Source organism: Typopeltis vanoorti, chromosome 17 (assembly GCF_054136105.1).
Source record: "Typopeltis vanoorti isolate ZY-2024b chromosome 17, IOZ_Tvanoo_1.0, whole genome shotgun sequence".
Taxonomy (NCBI): domain Eukaryota; kingdom Metazoa; phylum Arthropoda; class Arachnida; order Uropygi; family Thelyphonidae; genus Typopeltis; species Typopeltis vanoorti.
Window position 1 is genome coordinate 92,175,122 of NC_143565.1, and position 23,086 is coordinate 92,198,207.

At 34.4% G+C, this 23,086-nt stretch overlaps 1 protein-coding gene and 1 long non-coding RNA gene across 2 annotated transcripts in view; one reads left to right on the top strand and one right to left on the bottom strand.

Moving 5' to 3' along the window:
* Window positions 1-7,714, bottom strand: part of LOC150097631 (uncharacterized) — a 70,097-nt gene extending 62,383 nt beyond the window's left edge. Inside the window, exon 1 of the long non-coding RNA XR_016549710.1 lies at window positions 7,541-7,714. This is a non-coding gene — a long non-coding RNA (uncharacterized LOC150097631). The remainder of the gene's footprint in view (window positions 1-7,540) is intronic.
* amon (prohormone processing protease amontillado) overlaps window positions 1-23,086 on the top strand; it is a 193,386-nt gene that overhangs the window by 165,897 nt on the left and 4,403 nt on the right. Inside the window, exons 6-12 of the mRNA XM_090407725.1 lie at window positions 3,585-3,661; window positions 5,256-5,344; window positions 5,586-5,761; window positions 8,530-8,742; window positions 19,287-19,387; window positions 20,363-20,596; window positions 20,697-20,861. Of these exons, the coding sequence (XP_090263851.1) occupies window positions 3,585-3,661; window positions 5,256-5,344; window positions 5,586-5,761; window positions 8,530-8,742; window positions 19,287-19,387; window positions 20,363-20,596; window positions 20,697-20,861 (1,055 nt within the window). The remainder of the gene's footprint in view (window positions 1-3,584; window positions 3,662-5,255; window positions 5,345-5,585; window positions 5,762-8,529; window positions 8,743-19,286; window positions 19,388-20,362; window positions 20,597-20,696; window positions 20,862-23,086) is intronic.

The window sequence follows — 23,086 nt, forward strand, 5'->3', positions numbered from 1 at the left end:
AATTTCAGTATGTTAAACTTAACTACTGCTCCATCGGTATCGACGATGATCTTTGGATGGAAAGAATTGGGTTGTAATCCCCCCCCTCCTTCTCTAGGACCCGAATATTCTTTAAAAGGGTTTTCTCCATCTAAAGATGCTAGCCGGTCTCATAAGGACATGGCCATACTTATGCACTGGAGCACGAGGCTCTAGATGGGGGCCCAAAACAATGAGGGGGGGGGGTCCGAGCACTCTAGCGTCTTGTGCTCCGCCCACATCGAGAAAAGTGTAATCACGGGCATGGATGGCATTTGATGTGAAACCTTGTTTTCTCCAGGAAACTCATGTTGTTCATCCTTCAAAATAGGAAAATGTAAGAGGAACATACGCATTTCACAAAAATAATACACTAGTCTCAAAGCATTAGTTGTTTCGGCAGAATTACAAGTTTGTTCTTTAAAAAAAAGGATGAAATTAATAGCAGAAGAATTATTTTATTGTTAAAAAATTATTTGGATTATTTTCATCCCAAATATTTGTACATGTGGGTCACAAATATATTTCTTTTTTTAGTTTCGCGTAATCAAAAACAAAATAAACCTTCTCATGGATAGTTTCCAATTGCAGAGCTAATAATTCGTTGCGAATCCTTCAACATTTCATTTCCGTTCTATGTAGTAAACAGGTTTTAGATTTCTTGGGTGAACCAATTCAGAATCAGTACAGTCAGAGGTCGCACTGTAGGAAACGTGATGATTTCGAAGTTTCAAACTTCGACGAGGTTTCGCCTTTCATTTTGGTGTTAGTAATCACCTGGTAACAAGATGGACGGTCTCGTCAAATGCCACATGATAAGACAGAAATCGTGAACCAATCTTTGTAATGGCCGTAACGATGCAAGGTAGTTTTGACACTATGATAGCTATGGTCTTCACTTGCCTTTGCAATGGAACAGCTTTAATATCAGCTATAACCGCCGAGCCTTTGCCATAAGTTTAAAGATCACCATGGCAACACGCAAGCTGAACAATCTGATCTTATCTCGTAGCTGAGTGCACATGAAACATGGAAGAGACAGAAGGATGTTAATACCCGCACGAGTTCGTGAAAGCATCTTAATTAGGATGTGCTGAAAGCAACTACTACGCAGTATCATAGCATGGATATATCTCTTGATGTGTATCAGTAACATACTTTAAAGAGATACTTTAAGAGGATATCTAAACTGTAATATTAAAATGATAGTAGTTTATTGGATGCTTTCAGACTTTTAAACTCATTCGCTATAGGTTTAATTAATACAATAATTTGAACTAAAATTAAAGAGAAACCAACTTCCAAAAAAAAAAAAGAAAAAAAAAGTTTTCATTGTTTTGATTTAAAATAAAAAAGCAAAGAAACAAACATTGTAAACTTATCTTAATTAAAAACCGGCCAATTTCATTTTCACTAGACGAAGCGATAAAAGATGACTAATCATTCACAATGCGTTGTTAATCTCAGAAACGTTTCAATTATTCTTTACTTGGGGAGAACGTTCTTTTAGTGATGTAAAGACATTGTCCGATTATTGTAAAGATGAAAACAGGGAGCAGAAAATACTGCCTTATCAGCTATATATATATGGGGTGAGTCAAAGACTAAGGTAGAAGGCTCTGAAAAACAAATATCTTATAATTCAAATTGCCGTTTTTGTGTGTGCATGTTAAATGCGGGAAAAAAAAAAAAAAAAAAAAAACGTTATACGTGAATAAGTCTAGGTCTATGAATAAAGTAACTTAGGAACTCTGAAAATCGACGTCGTGTATTTGGGTGATTCCAAGATTTGGAATAACCAGTGGATAACTTTTATAGAATTATTTCTAATCACCAAGCATTTCTGAAATCTTATTTGATCAGCATATATGCAACAGAATACATGAAATATTGTCTTAATATATGTATATAATGTTTCCTTGGAAATACGTGGAATTTCGAGGTATTTTACTAAATTGGTGGATTATCTGGTGGTATTTTTGTGATAGAGACTACTAGCAAGGATATCATTCATCGATATGCAGACCTTGATTCTTTATTAGAGAAAACAAAGTATACGGAAGGTTAATTTTACCATCAGTTGCCAATGTGTGCTCAATGGCCAGAATACTAGAGATGTTCCCATGCCAAATGGAATCCCAGTAACCGCGACTAACGACATGTGTGGACATACGCTATAAATTGGCAGTAGATAACCTCCAAGAGAATGGCACGTTCAAGAGTTTGAAATGTGATAATAGTAAAAGTTTATAACCTGAATCACTTCGAACGAATGATAATGGGATCCTGATAAAAGTATTTTAAAAACCGCTTCCCTCCTGGAATGGACTACAAAATCTGTAGGGCTAAACACAAATCCCTCGATGACGTGCGTAAAGACATGAAACATTGTCCTGTTTGGAGTGGTAATAGCAGGTAGGGTTAACATGAGTGGGTGTACTTAGTTGACATCATTGTCGACTAAGTACACCCACATGGAAGGAAATAGTATTCTGACAAGAATAGTATTCTGAACATTGTACACCGAACACAAGAGAAGAGATTAGTGGAGTGATGAATACTGTCCCTATTATTTCATGCGGACGGTGGATGATTCTTTGACAAAAAATGAAAAGGATATTCAGAAGAGAGGAGATAACTGACTGTGTTGGTGGGTTTGTGGAGGATGTTGAATTGTAAAGATATGTTTTTTCCGGGTACCGATTAGATTTAAAAGTTTTACAGAGTTTAGAGCTTTCAATCACGAGCAGGAATCTTAGGAGGATAGAATTTGTTACAGGTTGTAAAATAATAAGGAGTGTGTGTGTGTGGGGGGGGGTGTTGTTATGACCTTCGTAACAAAATTAACCTGCTTGTGTCGTAACGGTGCAGAACGGTGTAAGAGAGCGACTACGTCCTGTTTGCTTTCGGATGAAAAGCTTGAATTACACGATTATATTTCACCTCCGCATGAGAGCGTCTAATTCACTTTCATTTATTTCTAAAAGAAATATTACACTTCGATTTGTAATGAAGAGCGGATCCGTTCGAGCAATATCAATTTCCCGTTTTGGAAACTGAGCTTTGCTAAAATATTAAATGACATTAATTAGAAATTACTTGTCAAGCATAAAAAAAAATATATTCACCTCTCTCTCTCTCTAACGCATCGTAAATTCTTCTGTTCTCTCACACAAAATAAATGTTCAGCTCGTGCAATATTAAAAATAGTGAGAGCTTCAACATGGCTATTCTGTTTCCTGTTACTGGTGACTCGTTTTGTCTGAGAAGACAGTATGTTTCTGGAATATGTGCTATCTAATCTTCTCACGTATCAACTAGCGAGACCTTCTAGTATTGCAACGACTTATATTACACTGCATTTCAATAATTGGCTAGATTTGATACTTAATTGCAAGCTCATTGCTGTCGTTAGCTAGTTCTGCTTCTTGAATACTAATCACCGTCTGGTTGTTGCCAAGTGGCGTCGAACACAATTATCTTCTGCTTATTGTTGTTTATTTTATCAGCAATAACTATATCCATACTACAATTGACTTTGCTTTTTTTTGTCCTCTCTTTTGCAGAATGCTAAAGCAAGTTATGATTTCAGTAGCAACGATCCATTTCCATATCCCCGATATACGGATGACTGGTTTAATAGGTAAGTACACGTTAAACCTCTCTCTCTAGCTAGTAAGTGATCACACCATGACGCTCAGTAATTGGTTCTCAGGAAACCACTTTTTTATGTGAATCCCACCCACGGTAAACCCCCATCCACAAAAGACTTTTTACGGTCTTTTGTGGATACAATCTTTTTAGTCTTACAGTCTTTTGTGCATGGGGGGGGGGGGGGAGTTATCATTGGAGTAAGGTTTAGATAATTCGAAAACCCTGTTCTAGAGACCAAACATGGTATACTACTTTTCTTGACTTGACTTTCTTGTGACAAACGAAAACATTTACTGTGTTTTTGGAAAAAGAAAAAAAAATAGAAACAAAGAAAGAAAGTGTCCAAATTCAATACAAAAGCGCTAACATTAAATAAAACGGGCTAAGGAACTTAATGCGAAGTTCACTTTTGTGTGTCAAATGATATATGAAGTAACTTACTTTTTATATTTTGTATACAAAAAAAAAAAATCAATGCGAATTATATTATTTAAACATGTAGGCATCCTTAGGGATGGGGAGAAAGACAAAATTCATATAAAAATAAAGTACAACTACAGAAAACTGAGAGGCGTCTAAAGGAATAACATTTAGCTCGGCTGTCACACTCTTCGAAATAACCTTAGCTAAGTCAAACGGGCATCCTTTGAATTTTTTTTGGGGGGGGGGGGAAATCCGCTGGTGCCAAATCCGGTAAGTGTTCGAGCATTGGAGAAACTGTTTCACAATGTTGTGCAGTAACAGCTAACTCCTTGGTCGGTAATGTTCCCCTCTCACTCATCTCATGCTTTGATTCAGACGTTGCATAAAACAGAGATGGTACTGCCTGCTAACCATTTGGCCCTCTAGAACACATGCCTCATTAAAAATTCCACGAATATCGAAGAAAATGAATGTTCCAATTTCAAATTTTTGACGCGAGAGCCACTAACACCCTCTCACTCAAACAGCGTCTACGCGAGAACTAACGAAGCTATTGCAACGCGCATGTTTTCTTGGAGAGAGCATACTCTAGCAGTTAAAACAGTATACTATATATTGCCTAGTTTTATTTATAGCACCCGTAAAAATATGTTCTCTTAAAAAAGGCACACGGCATATATGCACTGCCTTAAAATTGTGTGTCTATTAGCAGCACGGGAAATGATTACAACCAGCTATGCATACAAATGAGATGCAATGGGGAAGGTGTATTGTGACTATTTCTCAACCCATCGGAAACTTTACATTTTCATCCCACGTCCTTAAAAAAAAAAACACGCAACCATTATTCCAAGCAACGATTAAAAATCGTGAGCGTCACACACAACTACACAGCATATTGATCATCAAGAGCTTGTTAAAATTTGCAGTAGCCTGCATTTAATTTCTTCTCGTTTATTTTGCGTTAATACTTATCGATCATCCCACGATGCTTTGAGGACGCCGAAGCTTACAGTGATTATGTACTATCCATCAATAACTCAAATATTCTTGATTTTTTAATATTCTTTCGTCTGTGGTGGCGTTAATTCTAGCAGTTCCCTGTACCTTACTAGATTCCTCTTACATGGCTTACTTATTTCTATATTACTCTTTTACAGCCATGGTACCAGATGTGCGGGAGAAGTAGCTGCTAAACGAGACAATGGTGTGTGCGGCATTGGTGTGGCCTATAACTCCAAAGTAGCAGGTGAGTGGCGCCATCTATACATAGTAATAGTATTTTCACAGAAATTATCAATTGCTTATAAGTTACTTAATATTAATAGATCTTTTAAATAATTCACACATTTATGAATTAATCTACAATTTCAAAATAAATCTAAATTGTGCATTTAGAAAAAAAAATATTTCAAAGATACCATTTATACAAATATAAACCACTTGACCTCTCGGACTTGAAGAAAAATGATTCATTTCTATTTATGAAGGAATCCGAATGCTGGACCAACCTTACATGACTGATCTAATAGAAGCAAATTCTATGGGCCACGAACCAAACCTTATTGATATCTACAGCGCCAGCTGGGGTCCTACAGATGACGGAAAAACAGTAGACGGTCCTAGGAATGCAACTATGAGGGCGATTGTACGGGGTGTCAATGAAGTAAGTGAGAAGAAGGTATTGAGATAAGGAAGTCTTAAAGTTATACTTTTCGGTGTTCAAGGAACGCGGTTTAAATTTCTCTTTCTTCTCCCCTCCCACTTCCTTCTGCATAGTTATATATTGTCATGCATTGACTAAGTTTTAGGAATGTAAGAAACCGACTCACAGGAAAAATATTTTAAATAATAAAGAATAATGTAGTTATGTTCCAATCCGTTACTTTGTGCTTGTTATTTTCAACATTCGAAGATTTCAACATTAATATTAGACCAGAATTTTTTTTAATTTAAAAATCGCAAATTTATTTATTTATTGTTCAAGTAATTTTTTTAACATTCGACTGAATTTTTTTTTTCGATTTATCTACATACATATATATTAGTGATGTTCGTAGGGAAATTCCTTACAACGATAGCGAATTTCGGTGTGATATGGAATTGCAGTTAACAACCGATAGCATATTAAGAAATAATAAGTACAAAAAGTAGGTTTTTATTTTCATTTTTTTTAACTTATGCAGCAATAGTCCTTAGTTTTCTTTACGTTCTGTATTAGGAAAACAGTAACTCATTGCGGTCCAGATTTATTAGTAGCCAAAAATCAATAAAAGATCAGTTCCATATTATATTCCAGCATACATTTCCAACAGCCAATTTTTAAATTACGATATCAATTAAGGCATTTAATTAATGAAAGAATTACGCTGGTTGCTACAATAATTTTTACAAAATCTGAATCCAAGCATACTTCTATGTGTGGCAAATTTGAAATATGTTTATTTTATCTGCTAATAGAGGTTGAAACTTTATTCTATAAAGTTTACGTTCATAAATGTTAAGTACTGTACTTTTTATTCTTTATTATTGTTTTATTTACTTCATGGAACTACTTGCATTCATAGCGCACACATAACACACACGATTGGAATTTCATCAGTGCGAAAAAAAAAGACTTGCGAGAAAAAAAAAAAGTTAAAACAGTTACTTTATATTCGGACTCGACTTTTTTCAGAGTTTCGATGAAGCCACTTGCTATAAATTAAAGATGCCAAGAAATTATATTCTTGGTTTAATCCTTTATTCAAGTGTAAGCAAAGTTTGCCATCGAAATATCTTCACGACTGGGCTACTTGTATACAGAGGCTAATATAATCCAAGTGTAAACAATATAATTAATATTGCTTACACTTGAATAAATAAAGGATTAAACCAAGAATATAATTTCTTGGTTATAGTATAACCAAGTGAAAAAACTTTCGAAGTCACTTGATATTCGTGAAAAATCCTTCGCCCAGATGGGGAAGGGGGAAGTCGCCATTTTACTGAGACCCTACTATGGCATTTAAGCTGCCATGTAAGTAACAAGTAATTGCCTTCGTGTTACCATAACTATAATCTGCAAGTTGTAATAGGCTCTAATTCATTATACCAGTAGCTATTTAATTCCGTTATCCGAATAACGGAATTAACGAACAGCCAAAACTGACTATTAGCACTGCTCGCTTCCGGTTACAATTATTTCAGTTTCTTTTAAGTTTATTGAAGCAAGTGTCACATAATAATAATTATATATAATTCTTTGATTTGGTTTGAGCAATAGCAAAACAGTGAGTTACAACAGTAACTGGATTTCAGGTATAATCTTTTCGTTAAAAATAAAAAAAAAGCAGTAAGAACGAACTTCGGTTTTTATTATAATTAAAGTTTAACAACGTAATGGTTTAAAGCTTAATTGGCTACTTGTCAAAGCAACGTTACCATGACATATTTAATCTCTTACCTTTAAGTAGCTGCTGCTTCCATTTTGTCACCTGATATTGAACGTGTTGAATATTTATTCTAACCACGAAACTGCTAATATATAATTGTACGTTATCTAATTTTGCTGGCTTATTTCTTAAATAGAATTATCAACTGTAACTGAGTTTAGGATCAAGTTAATACGTATCGTTACAGTAAGAGAAAAGCAAAACTGCAGTAAATGAAGTAGTAAATATACACACACGCGACCATAACTGCATTCACTAGTCTTCTGCCAAATCAAACCTCGTTCTCAGTATGAAACGGGTTAGCGTAAAATAGTTGTTTATCGTAAATAATACTAATTATTAAATTATTATCCATATTAAGCTTTCTAAAATCAAGTCAACCTTGTCACTTTCTAATTTATTTTATTTTACTGATGTTATTGCTTCACTTTGTAATTAGCGCCCCCCTTTTAAAAATGTTCTTAAGATTGCCTGTAGTAATTTAATAATGCGATTTAATTATAATAGCCAGATACTTTTGAAGTGAAAAAAAAAAAACTTGTAACATATTTACAAATTTACAATTACACTATTTTTATAATTATAATAGCTGATAAGCGATTATTTAGAATTAAAAGCTTTAAAATGTAATTAAAATAACAGCCATGTAATTTATGGATTAACAAAGGGAAGGGAAGTGTTTTAGATACTTTCTGAATCTCATCTATTTTATATTCAAATTACTCATCAGGTACTTTACTTAGCATGCAGCTATTTACTGAAACAATTTTTCCTTCCTTGATTTTATGCTTTTACTTTCACAATTAAATAATCCAATTGTCCCAATGTTACGAATGTACAATTATTACTAGAAGTCCAAAACTGCTCAACCAGTGACTACTCCCTGATCTTTCGGAATAGCATTAAAATCTCTTCTACTTGCTTTAATTTATCATTCCTTACCGTTTCCTTTTACTTTCAGAAACTCCACAACGTATTGTAATTTCTATATCTTCCTCAGGGTAGAGGAAGTCTTGGCAACATCTATGTATGGGCGTCTGGAGATGGAGGAGAAGATGATGACTGCAACTGTGATGGTTATGCTGCTTCTATGTGGACCATTTCTATCAATTCGGCAATTAACAATGGAGAGAACGCTCATTATGATGAGTCCTGTTCGTCCACGTTAGCTTCTACATTCAGCAACGGTGCTAAAGATCCCCATACAGGCGTGGTAAGTTTTCCTTCTTTGTTTCTTTCTCGGCGGTCATTCGCATGTTCTTTGAAGATAGTTAAAATAAATAATTAATAGAGAATAACATTAAGGACTCTGAAGGATAAAAAGATAAATACAAAAGTACTAAGACTGGTGAAAAGATGATGATATTGCGATTCTCAATCCATGTTGTCTGAGTAGCAATTAACAAACATCTAAATTGGTTAATGCCATTTTCCTTAATAATGTGTGATTCTTATAGATGATGAATAATAGTGGAGATACTATTCACCCTTTCTGTTCACGCTTGATTTAACCTCGCACTGTAGTGTTTTGAGCAGAGCAGCTTTTCTCTTGACACCTTGTCATATGCCTTTTCCAGATCGGGAAAACTTAAATACAGATCTTTTATTATATTTTCATGATTTCTCAATAATTTATCTTAAATTGTTCAGAAGCAATATAAGTAACAGTATTATTCTGACAACCCCTATTTAACTTGAACCCAGCTTGTTCTTCTTTTCTAAGTTTCTCTTCCATTATTTTTCTTAGCCTCTTCTCAAGTATATATTCATAAATCTTACCTTGAATACAGAAGTGAAGTTCCTCTGGAATTCTCGCATTCTGTTTTATTTCCGTACTTTGAGGGCTCTGCTCCAATTCTACCCTCTGACAAGGCCTCTTGAATTATGCAATGCAGCCACTGTAAAACTTTTATATTTTAACATTTGAGCATTGATCGAATATCATCTACTCCAGTTTCCTTTCCACGTTTCAGGTTTTTGATGACCTTTTCTGCCTCACGTATTAATATGAACTCCTGATTGCATTCCTCTTGAATATTTTTACCACCGCTCCATGATTTCTTGTTTCATTCAACAGTCTTTCAAAGTAATTACTTCCGACGTCCAGAATATCTTTATCTTCAGTTTTCATGTCACCATTATCATCTCTGATTCCTTTTACCGTACTCTTTCTCCATTTCTAATCTTTTTCAATAGTCTCTAGAACATTTTGCCAGCCTGATAATTATATTCTATATGGTTGATTGCCTTCCTATGACTCTTGATTAACTACTTTTACGCATTACTTTCCTTACCTACTTAATTACTTGCTAGAAATACTTAATGTACTTTCTTCTTTTTTTCATGAGTGCTTCTTTAACTTCCTGAGTCCGCCATGCACGTCTTATTTTTATATCCTTACAGGCAACTTCACATGCCTCGCTAGCTGAATCAATCTTTCTTTTCGAGTCTACCACTGAGTATGTAATGATTGGTTTCTTTTCAAACTCTCAGTAATATTTGTATGTTTAAGTCTGCAGTTCTCCTTTGAAATTTGTGCGACTTTGATTATTTTTAAAACTTTTTCTTACACGCTTTTCTTTTCGGTGTGATATTTAGTTTTATCCTAGCCTAGACAAAACTAAATGGGTGATCACTTCGTATTTCAAATCTCCTGTTTACTTTTGTGTCCTGATCCAGCTTGAACATCTCTCTATCAAGAATGGCTGAGTCAATGTGACTTTTCTTTAGTTTTCTTTGTCCATGTGGATTTGTTCATATGTTTTATGTGCGAGCATGATATTACTAATGACTGGGCCTATGTCTTGAATAGAAATCAAGTAGAAGTACTTAATATATTATTATTATTATTATTATTATTCGCTTTTATTCTTTTCTCCAAATTTTCCCAAAATATATTTTGTATTCATTTCTTACTCTGCTGTTTAGATCAATAAGAACACCTCTTCCTTTTTTTTTTCTGTATGTTGGCTGCCTTCTTTAATAACTAGAAAAATTAGATACCTCTTTGGAAAATAAGGCCCAAATAATTCTCATTGCCAGCAAAGGTTGGTCGACTGGTAGAGCCTCTGCTACTAATGGCTCACGCAATAAGTTACGCAAGTTTGAACGCGGTTAGTAGTTGGAAGGGATTCAATCGTTCGATGCTGTTGGCACATTCTCCCTCGATGAGTCTTTGGACTCCCTGGAAGTGTCACATAATAATAATTGTCCAATTTTCCATTTGATGATTGCCACGTCACTCTACTTAAAATGGTTTTTCATTGACTAACATTGTCCTCGTGTTTAGTTTTGAATACCACGACTCCTTCTTCCTCTTCCTGAATGTTATTTCCTGAATATTATTATTATTATCACGTGACACCTCCAAGGAGTCCAAAGACTCATCGAGGGAAGGCATCTATTATAGAATCTAATCATTCATTCTCACCGAATTCTTCCTCTTCTATCTTTTATATTTGTATTAATCCACTCGGGACAGTATTTTAAGTTTATCCTTTCCAGTTGCTCTTCGCTTTATTTGCTAAGGTTTAGCTTCAAGCAAATAACCGAAATGCATTTATGCATATATCAAATTAAGAATTCACATAATCTTATTTACAGCCCTTTAAATCAGCGATGAATGGTTTATTTAATTTCTCCAAACCATAGCTCCGAGTTACAACTGCGAATCCAAATTGATTTATACTAGTCTGAAGTACATACCTCATTTGTTCTTAGTCACTGCTTGTATCGGATTCTTGGCCTCTAATTTGGAGAGCAGAGCGTTGGATCTCCTCTTTATAGGATGCTAATTGGAAGTTGTCCTGCTGTGTGGAATTTACTAATAATTAATACAGGTGTGTTTCAACATCTTTCCTCAGGACATTTATATGTTCACTAATAAGGTTCGATGTCGCTATTAAGAAACAGATAATAAAGTTAACTGAGCAGCTCGCAGAGAGAAGCAGAAATAAAGAGAGACAGAGAGAGAGAGAGAGAGAGAGAGAGAGAGATAAATAAAGAAGAAAAAGAAACAAAAATATATAAAGATTTATCACACTGTCCATTGTCTCGACACGAAATAGCTTATATTTATCCTATTTTTTTTAATGAATACAATATTTTAAATTTATAATTTATATAAGCAGAAAATGAATTTTATCTCAAAATGAAAATTATATATATATATGAAAAACATGCAAAAATATTCGGTTTGAGGTGAGTTAACCGGTCTCATGCAAAAATGGCAGATTTTGCTTTCCAGTAATTAGCATATTCTATTCAGTAAACATAAAAACTAGCATGAAGAGTACACAACTAACAGACATAATATATTGGCTTGATTGCGTTGGTTTACTCCCAGTAATTTCGGCAAACTAAAAGAAGCTCGGTTACAACATAAATAAGACAGGCAATACATGATAAACCAGAGGAGTTCGAAGAACTAGAAAAAAAGTAAAATGTAATAATAATAATAATAATAGGAAGGAAAATTAAAACTTAAAAGTTGTTAATTTTTGAAAGAAAGTAATGCAGTTATAATCATGTATGAAGTATATTGATGGAAATCAAGTATTCTAAATTGTAGATCCTTTTCTGTAGCATGTGGATCGGACCATACGCTAGTATTAGCAAACCTAAGAATAAAGTTAAAATCTGAAAGCACTTTTAGAGTCAAAAGGAGACTGCATGTAAAAAAACTACAAGACAACAATATTCTAAGAAAATATCAGCTAGAACTAGATAAAAATCTGAAGGAACATCGAGGAACATTGATGCAAATTAAAGAAAATAATATTAAAATCGGCAGAATATACAATAGGTTACACAGAAAGAGAAAGCAAAAAGGATTGGATCTTGAATGAAGTAAAAAGGTTAAGCGATCAAAGGAAAAGCATGAAACTAAAACAGAACTATAATAGAAATGAATATAATAGATTAACCAGAGAAATTAGAAAACTAGTTAAAAGTGATAAGAATAACTGGTTAGAAGAAAAATGCAAATTGGCAGAGAAGCTATCAAAAGAAAATAACCTTTACGGATTATATAAAAAATAGACCAAATTAGTAAGACACGGACAACAAAAATGATAATGATCAAAAACAAAGAGGAACAACTAATTGAAAATAAAACAAAAGTAAAACAAAAAGATGGGAAGAATACTTTAGAGACTTATATAATAAAAAACAGCTCCCAGGATATTACTATTCCAGCCACTGAAATGGAAGAGGAAACAAATATCTTTATCAAAGAAATAATAGCACACAGCATAGAAAAACTTAAAACTAGGAAAGCATCTGGCATTGATCAAATACACGCAGAATTTTTAAAAGCAGGAAAGGAACAGCTTTTGGAAACATTAAAAATTATTTGACAGGATCTACAAAAATGAAGCAGTGCCTATTGATTGGACCAAATCAGTTATAACTCCTATATACAAAAAAAAGGAGATGAAACAGAATGCAATAATTACAGAGGAATTAGCCTCCTCAGTATTCCAATTAAGGTTTTTACGAAAGTACTCTCCAAAAACAAATTAAGCCATATATAGAACTAGCACTAGGAGAAGAACAAGCAGGTTTCAGACCAGGATGAAGCACACTTGATCAGCTATTCACTTTAAGACAGCTAATAGAAAAGACACTAGAATACAACCAAAGTTGCTGCATAAATTTCATAGACTTTCGTCAGGCATTTGATTCAATCAGTAGAAGAGAACTATGAAAGAATTTGAAATTCCCAACAAAACTATAAGAATAATAAAGAATCTGTATGAGAAATCTGAAAGTACAGTACAAATGGAGGACCATTAACCAACTGGTTCCACACAGAGAGCGGAGTAAGACAGGGGCGTAATCTCTCACTAGACCTGCTCAATCTTACACTGGAAGAAGCAACCAGTAAGGCCTTAAAAAATGAAGACTCCGGAATTAAAATATATGGGAAGAATGTAACAAATTTAAAATTTGCAGACGATATTGCATTACTTGCAAGCACAGAAGAAAATCTATAACGAATTTCTGATAAAATAAAGGAAGAATGGATAAAATTTGGATTAAATATAAATACAGACAACGCAAAGATTATGCAAATAGTAAAAAGAAGCGCCAATCTGAAAATTGAAATTGATAGTACGAAATTAGAGCAGATAGAAAACTTCACCTACCTTGGAGGAGTTATTGAGTACAATGGTTAAATTACAAAAGATATAAACAGACGAATCAGTCAAGCAGTCCAAACATTTGGACGACTTAATAAAATATGGAAGTCAAGAGACATCAAACAAGTAACAAAAGTAAGACTCTATGAAACAATGGTCCTCCCAATACTCCTCTATGGCAGTTAATGCTGGATTCTCAAAAAGGCTGAAGAGAAAAAATTATTAACTACTGAAATGGGTTGGTAAGAAGATTACTTGGAGGATCTCGGATCTCAGCAGAGTAGACTAAGAAACGAAGATATAAGGAAACGACTAAAACAAGAAATAACAATACTAAACAAAATTCAAGAAAGAAGACTGCGATGGTTTGGTCATGTGACCAGAATGGGAACAGAATGACTACCATCTGAAGCCCTGAATACAACGATAGAAGGTAAAAGATCCAAAGGGCGGCCCAGAATTAGATGGATAGACAAAATAAAAGAGGATCTGAAAACCAAATCACAACAAGCGACACCAAACTAGACAGAATTGTTCGGACTCTTTAGGAACAGACAGAAATGGAAAGAGTTTATTCTGCCTCATCATCATCCACATAGATGATGGAAGAGAGAAGAAGAAGAAGAAGAAGAAGAAGAAGAAGAAGAAGAAGAAGAAGAAGAAGAAGAAGTATATTGGTTAGATGACGGCAGGCGTTAAAACTTTCTTTAAGAATGCGAAGATATTAGCTCAAATAAAATTACGACACAGAAAAAAAAAGAATATATCCTCATAAATAAAAACCGTAATATTAGTTGTAAAAAATGGGAAATAACACAAAAAATTAGAATAACTCTGTTATCTTTCTAATTATTTAAATAACAATGCATAATCTTGTATGAAGAATTTTTGCCGTTATCTTCAAGAACATTCCCAGAATGGATCTCATTTGTAAAACTCCATTTAAGATTAAAATTAAAACATAAAAAATAGGAATGTTAGTGCTTTTTTTTTTCCTGGAAAATAAATGAAGCAACTAATCATAATTTCCGAGCTAAAAAATGTCACCTTTCTTGCTGTTAATTATTTATTCTTAAAATTTAAGTCACAATGAAGACATTTGTATTTCAAAAGATGAGAAAAGTGTTAATAAATTTTGCTATGAAACAAAATTAATGAAAATATGAATTCAAACAGCACCTATGAATTAGTTGATTTCAATAACTGGTCACACTCAAAGAAAAAAAATTAATCTTCTGTAAAGTAATTAAGAAAAGAATATAAAATAAAATAGCATAAAATCGGTTTTAAGCATGACGGTTTTGCATATTAAAAATTCATTACTGATATCACATATTTTCTTCATTATTAAAAATACCAGTCATTTTTTCAATAGTATAAAAGACTTAACTATCAGAGACTGCTTACATCATTCGCCTTCGGCGGTTTCCTTCAAGGACACCCTTAATGTTGTTTACTTAAGTTTGACATAATTAATTATTGATTAACAATTTGCAGACAAATGTTCTCTTTAATCAAATTTATGATTCATTTATCATCACGAATTCCAGACTTCCTGTTCGAAATGTAGCTTAACTGAAACGACTTGCAGATCCCATTTTCACCTTCTCTCCGTAATTATTGACGTCATCACGATAGACTTAACATGAGAAAAGTAACACAGATGTTTATATAATATAAAAGTAATTAAAGGTGTTACTTGAATTATGTTAGCACGTAAAACCAATATGATAATTATTTCCAAGTCGCACTTGGAAATAATTATCCTATTAGGAATTCGGGTTTTTCGTACCGTAAACTCAAGAAAATCGACCGTAGAACCCACATTCAGACATTAAATATATTGTGACAGGGTTAGGGATCACGAGATGGCGGCACTTGCTGAGCCGTCTCTCTTCCCTGCGTGCCGCTTAATTAGTGACAGCCTTGGGCCAGCTATCTCTGATTGGTTGCCAGTGGAGTTTGAACTGCTCACTCAGTTTCCAAAACTCAACGACTTCGGGAATAAAAAGGCTTTAGCTTATTTTTTTTTTAAGTATAACAACTGTAAGAATCAAGAATAAGAAAGAGAACAAAAGGCGTTAGCAGATTTTTTTATAAACATTATAAATCATTGTAAAAAGTATAAATTGTAATTATAAAATTTAATTTAAAAAATAAAAAAATATAAAATCATGAAAAATTTAAACTTTTCAAAATTAAAATATTTTTAAATTATGAAATCATAAAATGTTTAAAATTATAAAAATTATAAAATCATAAAAAATTTTAAATTTACAAAATTATAAAATCATATAAAATTTACATTGTGGAGATTTAAAATTTTTAAAAATATATATAAAATTATCTTAAAGTTAACTTATTATAATTATCTATTATGAAATAATTCATGCTGTTTACTGAGATTTTAACCACAGAAAGGCTGTTGCATTGGGATTGGAATTTAATCTATTGACATGGATCAGGGGATAGTTGGCAGACAGATATCAAAAAGTGGTATACGGGGGGGAGTGAATCTGCCAGATTTAAGATAACCAGTGGTGTACCTCAGGGTTCAGTCCTTAGATCATTATTGTTCAAGCTATACATTAACGACATCAAGCAGGGTCTATCATCAGATGTGCAACTGTTTGCCGATGATGAGAAGATAGGGGGCAATTAGGGATGCCACTGATATTCAGCAATTACAAAATGATTTGAATAGACTGGAAATTTGGGCAAACAAAAATGGCTGTCAGCTTAATGTTAGTAAGTGTAAAGTTATGCACTTTAGAGTCCCAGAGGCATATTACATTAGTGGGATATAAGAAACTGAAGAGGCAAGGGATCTTGGGTATTGGTGGATAAGAATTTAAACTTCAAAGGTCACTAGCAAAAGTTACAAATACAATTCAGAGGATAATTTCGATGTTGAAGCTACGAACCTTGACAAGTAAGGATAAGCAAGTCATTTTGTCTCTTTATAAGGCTTTGATAAAACCACACCTATATTATTATGCACAAATTGGTCTCCAGGATTCCAAGGGGAAAATGAAGCTGTGGAAAGAGTGAAAAGAAGAGTTACAAAGATAATATTCAGATTATGGAATTTAGATTATGAGAACAGATTGTGAGTATGTGGATTACAGACTCTGGTTAACAGGAGAAAGAGGGGTGATATGATAGAGGTCTATAAATTTTTGAATGGTTGCTATAGCATTTTAACTGATGAAATTTTTCATTATATATGGATGGAAGGCGGGGAGAGAACACGGGGGGAGTATCCATGGAAGTTAAGTTTGTTTACAGTCAAGAAAGGGGTAAGAGCTAAGTATTTCTCACAGAGAGCAGTGAGTGAGTGGAATAATTTTCTCTTAGGATAGTTAGGGCATTTAGTGCGAATGAATTTAAGGGAAGGTATGATAGCTGGTTTGGGTGATTTATAGCCTCCCTCGATGACTCCTTGACTACTTTGAGGTCTCAGATGATGATAATAATAATAATAATAATAATAATAATAATAATAATAATAATAATAATAATAATAATATACCCCTCATACAGATTTAACACTGTTTGTCAGCAGAAGGGCTTCATAGCTTTTCTGTATATTTACTTCCTTTATTGTTCCTTGAAATTAGTCGTTATAGATTTCTATTTATGAAGTTGTTTTAAGATCGCATATTAACATGTGCACTGGGCTGCTTTGAATCACATCTAAAATAACTAAGAGCCTGTGTAACTCAGTAGAAGTGGCGTTTGCACTCTACAGCGCTTGACCGCATGAAGAAAGGATTTGGTGGTTCAAATCTAGTCGCCGACTAGAGGAACTTTTTCTAAGCCTTTTTTCGGCCGGTTCCCGAGTTAGTCGATCTCTGGCACGGGTTAGCGGGTTTTTCTCCCGGAAACTCGGGTTTTTCGTCCCGTAAACTAAAGAAAATCGACCGTAGAACCCACATTATTTCAGACATTAAAAATATTGTGTTAGGGTTAGAGACCACGAGATGGCGGCACTAGCTTGCCGCCTTTTTCACTACGTACCGATGAATCAGTGATAGCCTTGGGCCAGCTATCTCTCTGATTACCTACCAGTGGAGATTGAACTGCCCAATCGTCTCCAAAAGTTAGATAGGTTAAACGGCCCCGCCTACTCCCTATACGGGAACAACATAGGCTTTAGCTGATTTTTTTTTCAGTATATTATGTGTGTAAAATCAGTGTGTTCTTCTGGGTGATTTGACTGTTTTTTTGTGAAATTGAAAACTTCAGTTTTATGGAGGAAAAACTCTGCCCGATTATATTCATTTCAGTTTAAGCCTTTTATAAAGATCCTTTATTAAAAAAAAAGTAAAAAAAAAATCCTTTATAAAGGAGATCAAAACCCTGGATTCAAATCCCACGTAGGATTTGAACCCAGGATTTTGACAACTTGGTTTGGAGATGTGGGCACTTTCATAAGCATTTCCACGACACTTACACAAGGCGCATGTCATGAATTTTCACTGAAGAAAATTGTCCGAAACGAAATTTGGCTGCCACGGTATAATTAGAGAGTTATTTTTTAACGTACGGATTAGTATCCCTTTATAGGAAAAAAGCAATCTGAGTACGTAATTTAATGACAAACTTGGACATTGTAATGCTCAGCACAGAGACCTGATCAGATTCAACAGAACATCGCGAGACGAAATTATTATGCAGAATTAACTTAATTTAGAAATATTCAGTTAATATCAGGGGCGGCTCGTGCATAGGCACTGCAGAACTGCAGCATCCCCAATTTTTCTCGATACCTAAATATATGTATTAATTTATTTATATTGGCTTGTAATATTTAATTTTATCATCAACAATCCTATACAATCATTTAATTTTGTATAAAAAATAATAAAAATCCATCTTGTAGCACTTAGGAGAGCGAAAGACGTTAGCAGCACTGTGTTTACCACAGTGTCATATTGCTACGCGCGCAAGCATATGCACGTCATAGTGAGATGCAAGCTATTAGCGTAATAGCGGCACTGTCCGTCGCGCAGTTCCATTGTTGTTTATATATGCAGTTTGCGCCAGTAGCAGAGTATTCGTAGTGCTTATCGTGTTTACTCCGTCTCTTTAAATATTTGGACATTACAATTAAAGGATTTAATTGTAATGTCCACCATCCAGACTTTGACCTTTATAAAACTCTATACACTGTATACAGTTATGCATCTCGAACTTAGCGTTCAAACCTGTAATCTGAAACAATTACTAATTGTAAAATTCATTTCAGTGACTTCACGCTGTTCCTTTTTATTTTTAGGCCTCAAAGATATTTCTAATAATTTATTTGAAAAAATACTTTATTCGGTTTCGCTTACAAGTAAGGTGCAATTTAATTATTTGCATTTCTACAAATATGACGTGTGGAAAGTATGCCGGTTTAAGAATGGTAGCAATTTGCAAGAGAATAATTGCAAATGTAATTATAGAAAAAAAAAAAAAAGCAACAAAATGTAATTGAATTGTAACAACCATGAGATTGCCATATGGTGAATAATGTACTCATAAGAATTTATTTCATAGCGTTTACAACGAAGGCGGTCAGATTGGCTGCACATTCCAACCATTCTAACCTTATGATTCTGTTTCCTAGGCAACCACAGATCTTTACGGTAAATGTACAAAGACGCACTCCGGAACATCCGCCGCGGCTCCGGAAGCGGCAGGAGTATTTGCTTTAGCTATCGAAGCCAAGTAAGTATACTTACTAGCGCCCTCTGTTGCTTATGTTGTTCTAATGAAACTTAAAACTTCATTTGACATTTAGAATATAAATTAAGGGGTCCTATGTACACATACCTCTTAAACATACTCATCACCCTGCTGCCTTTTTTCACTCGAATACATTTCCTTTCAACGGTGTGTGTGTGTGTGTGTGTGTGTGTGTGTGTGTGTGTGCGCACATACAGAACGTTCTTATGTGACATCGAACTGGAAATATGTGGGATGGAAAAATGCTGTTAGAATATGATACCCACTGGAATGACATTGAGAGAGAGAGAGAGAGAGAGAGAGAGAGAGAGAGAAATTTTACCTGATGATCCAATTCCTAAATTAGAGTTAAGCTAATCGCTTCTTCGAAAACTGAAGCCGAGTCTGGAGATTGCACAATTGGTATAATTTACCATAAAAACTGTCCAAAATTGAGCCATTATTTAAGTTATGAATATTCTCTTCACAGAATATTGAGAGCGATGACAATTAGAATAATTTCATGTGACAAAAAAACTTTTATGAAATTAAATCATTATATTCTTGCACATCCCATGACGTATGATGTTTAAACTACATCGCTTTCCAAGACTGATTCTCTGTTCTCTTCCACCTCACGAAAAAAGTTTGGAATTAACAGTCCACGTTGACGAACAACCAACTCATGAAACAAAGTAAATTGATTATTAATGCTTAAAGTAAATAAAAAAAAACTTCATAACTAACACAACTCAAAAATATCTTAAATATTTCTTCATATTCTCCATATCATTCCTTGCTATTATTCATATCGACCAATACTCTAAAGAATACCTATAAGAATTTAATAACAAATATTTCAGTTTATAATTTCAATAAGATTTTAAGGTGATCATCCAAGTAATCTACCTAATAATTGTTTTATTTTTTTGGATAAAATGCTTAGCTCTATCTATATTCTGAATTTTTATTTTTCAGTCCTAATTTAACTTGGAGAGATATGCAACATTTGACAGTGCTAACATCTAAACGTAATTCCCTATACGATAGTAAAGGACGATTTCATTGGAATATGAACGGAGTTGGATTGGAATTCAATCACTTGTTTGGATTTGGTGTGCTCGATGCTGGTGCTATGGTTGCTTTGGCTAAACTCTGGAAATCGGTCCCAGCGAGGTACCACTGCGAAGCCGGAACAATCTCTTCGCCTCAGTAAGTACTTCAAAAGCCACTTGTACACATCAAAAACTAATTATACAACCTGACTTTTTATACTTTTTCTCTTTCTTATCTGCCGTTCTTTTCTTCACAGCGAAATTCCTGGCAACCGTAGCTTGTTTCTTCATATTGTGACCGAATCATGTTCGGGAACAGACACCGAAATTAATTACGTAGAGCACGTGCAAGCTGTCGTCACATTGAATAGTACAAGACGCGGAGATGTGACACTTTTCTTGGTGTCTCCCATGGGCACGAGGTAAGTGAAGATAAGCGATATTCCAGTTTTGTGAGTAGTGCTGGAAATGTAGATTAAATATATTTCATTAACCGCTGACTTTTAAATTTAGTTTTTAAAATTTTAATTAAATTATATATTATTTTTAATTTTTAAATTAATATTAAAATAACATGCCTTCGTAACTCAGTCGGTATCGACAACACGCTTTGGTTGGAAACAGCAAGGGTTCGCATCCCGTTTACACACAGAAGTATTTCACACTGCTTAAATTTCAAATTCATTTATTTTTATACTCCAAGTCCCGAAATATTTTCCTTATGTCCCTTCTTCCTGTTTCTATTTTTAGAGTATAAATCACTCCAAGCCGATTGCAATAAATTGCATAAAATGCCTAATTAGGACACTTTATTCGTCTAAGGACAGACGAGAATTTAATGGATGGATGGAACTGTAATAGAAGACGAATGCCAAATGGAATTGGATACTGTAACTGACTTAAGATTACCATTTCCTGGTGTAAATTATCAAAATGACAGTCTTGTATTTCAGAAAGACAGGAGATCGTCGAAACGATTATATAGGGTGCCCCAAAATTCACGCAAGATTTAAATTTAGCGCCATATGTGCGGTAAAGTGTTGCCAACGAGAAAAAAAAAGACAGCGTGACAGCTGACAGTTCAGGGTTATTAAAAATGGAGCGCGACACGAATGAACAACGCATTTTCATTGTTGAGCAATATTTTAAAAATAATGAAGGTTTGGCAGCTACAGTTCGCAATTTTCGTACAAAATATGGTCGGAATAGTGATTTAACTTCACCAAGTGTGAAAAGATTAATTTAAAAATTGAAGGAAACTGGATCAATTAGTGATCTTATACACTCTGGCCGTCCTTCAACAAGTCGTTCAACAGAAAACATCGAAGCAGTTCGTGAGAGTGTTGCTGAGAGTCTAGGAACATCAATTCGGCACCGTGGTCTTGAATTGGGCATTTCGAGAAGCTCTCTACAGCGTATTCTCACGAAAGATTTGCATCTTTATGCTTACAGAGTTCAATTGACTCAAGAACTGAAGCCTACTGACCACACACAGCGAAGAGAGAGAGAGAGAGTTGAATGGATTATGGAACAACAACAAGTGGATGCTTATTTTTCGAACAAAATTATCTTCAGCGATGAGGCTCATTTTCATCTTGATGGCTTCGTTAATCGACAAAATTGTCGCATTTGGGGTTCAGAAAATCCACAAGTGATTGTTGAGAAACAAATGCATCCACAACGTGTCACTGTTTGGTGCGGATTTTGGGCCGGAGGCATCATCGGTCCATTCTTCTTCGAAAATGCGGCTGGTAAGGCAATAACAGTTAATGGTGCTCGCTATCGCGACATGATAATCCAGTTTTGTGTGCCTAAATTGCAAGATATGAATGTGGACGACATGTGGTTTCAACAAGATGGTGCCACATGCCATACAGCCCGAGAAACAATTCAATTACTGCATGAATCATTTCCTGGTCGTGTAATTTCCCATTTTGGTGATCAGAATTGGCCGCCCAGATCATGTGACTTAACGCCGTTGGACTTTTATCTTTGGGGTTTTTTGAAGTCTAAGGTTTATGCCAACAAGCCCACGACCACCTTTCCTCCGTCAAGGCGTGGGCCTTGAAGGAGGAAATTGAGCTCTATATCAACGAAATTCAGCCACATTTATGCAAAACGGTCATGGAAAATTTCGACAAAAGAGTGCGTATATGCCAGCAAAGCCGTGGAGGCCATTTATCCGATATGCTATTCCATGCATAACCCTATACTGTATACTTTATGAATCAATAAGAAATTACAATTTTTAATTAAAAACCTGTGTTTTCTATCAAAATTACTTCTTGCGTGAATTTTTGGACACCCTGTAGAAACTCGGAAATGTAGGATCATTGGTATTCCATAGAAATGGAAATAACTTTCGCTCAATAATATTAAAGTACTTTTCTTTTTTTAGTAAACGAAAACTAACGTCTGTATGTTTGCTTCTTATTCAACCAATGAATTTTTCTCTTCCGCTAGTCAATCTTTCTTAAAGTTATTGAAGTCTTATGATGATGTTTTGCAACTGAGCAGAAAAATTGATTGAATTTTGTGGAAGAAATATTTCAACATTGATTTTTTTTAATTATTTCGATATTTGAGATTTTATTACTTATTATAAGATAAATGCAACTATAAGTAGATTTCGTCACTGCGAATCGGG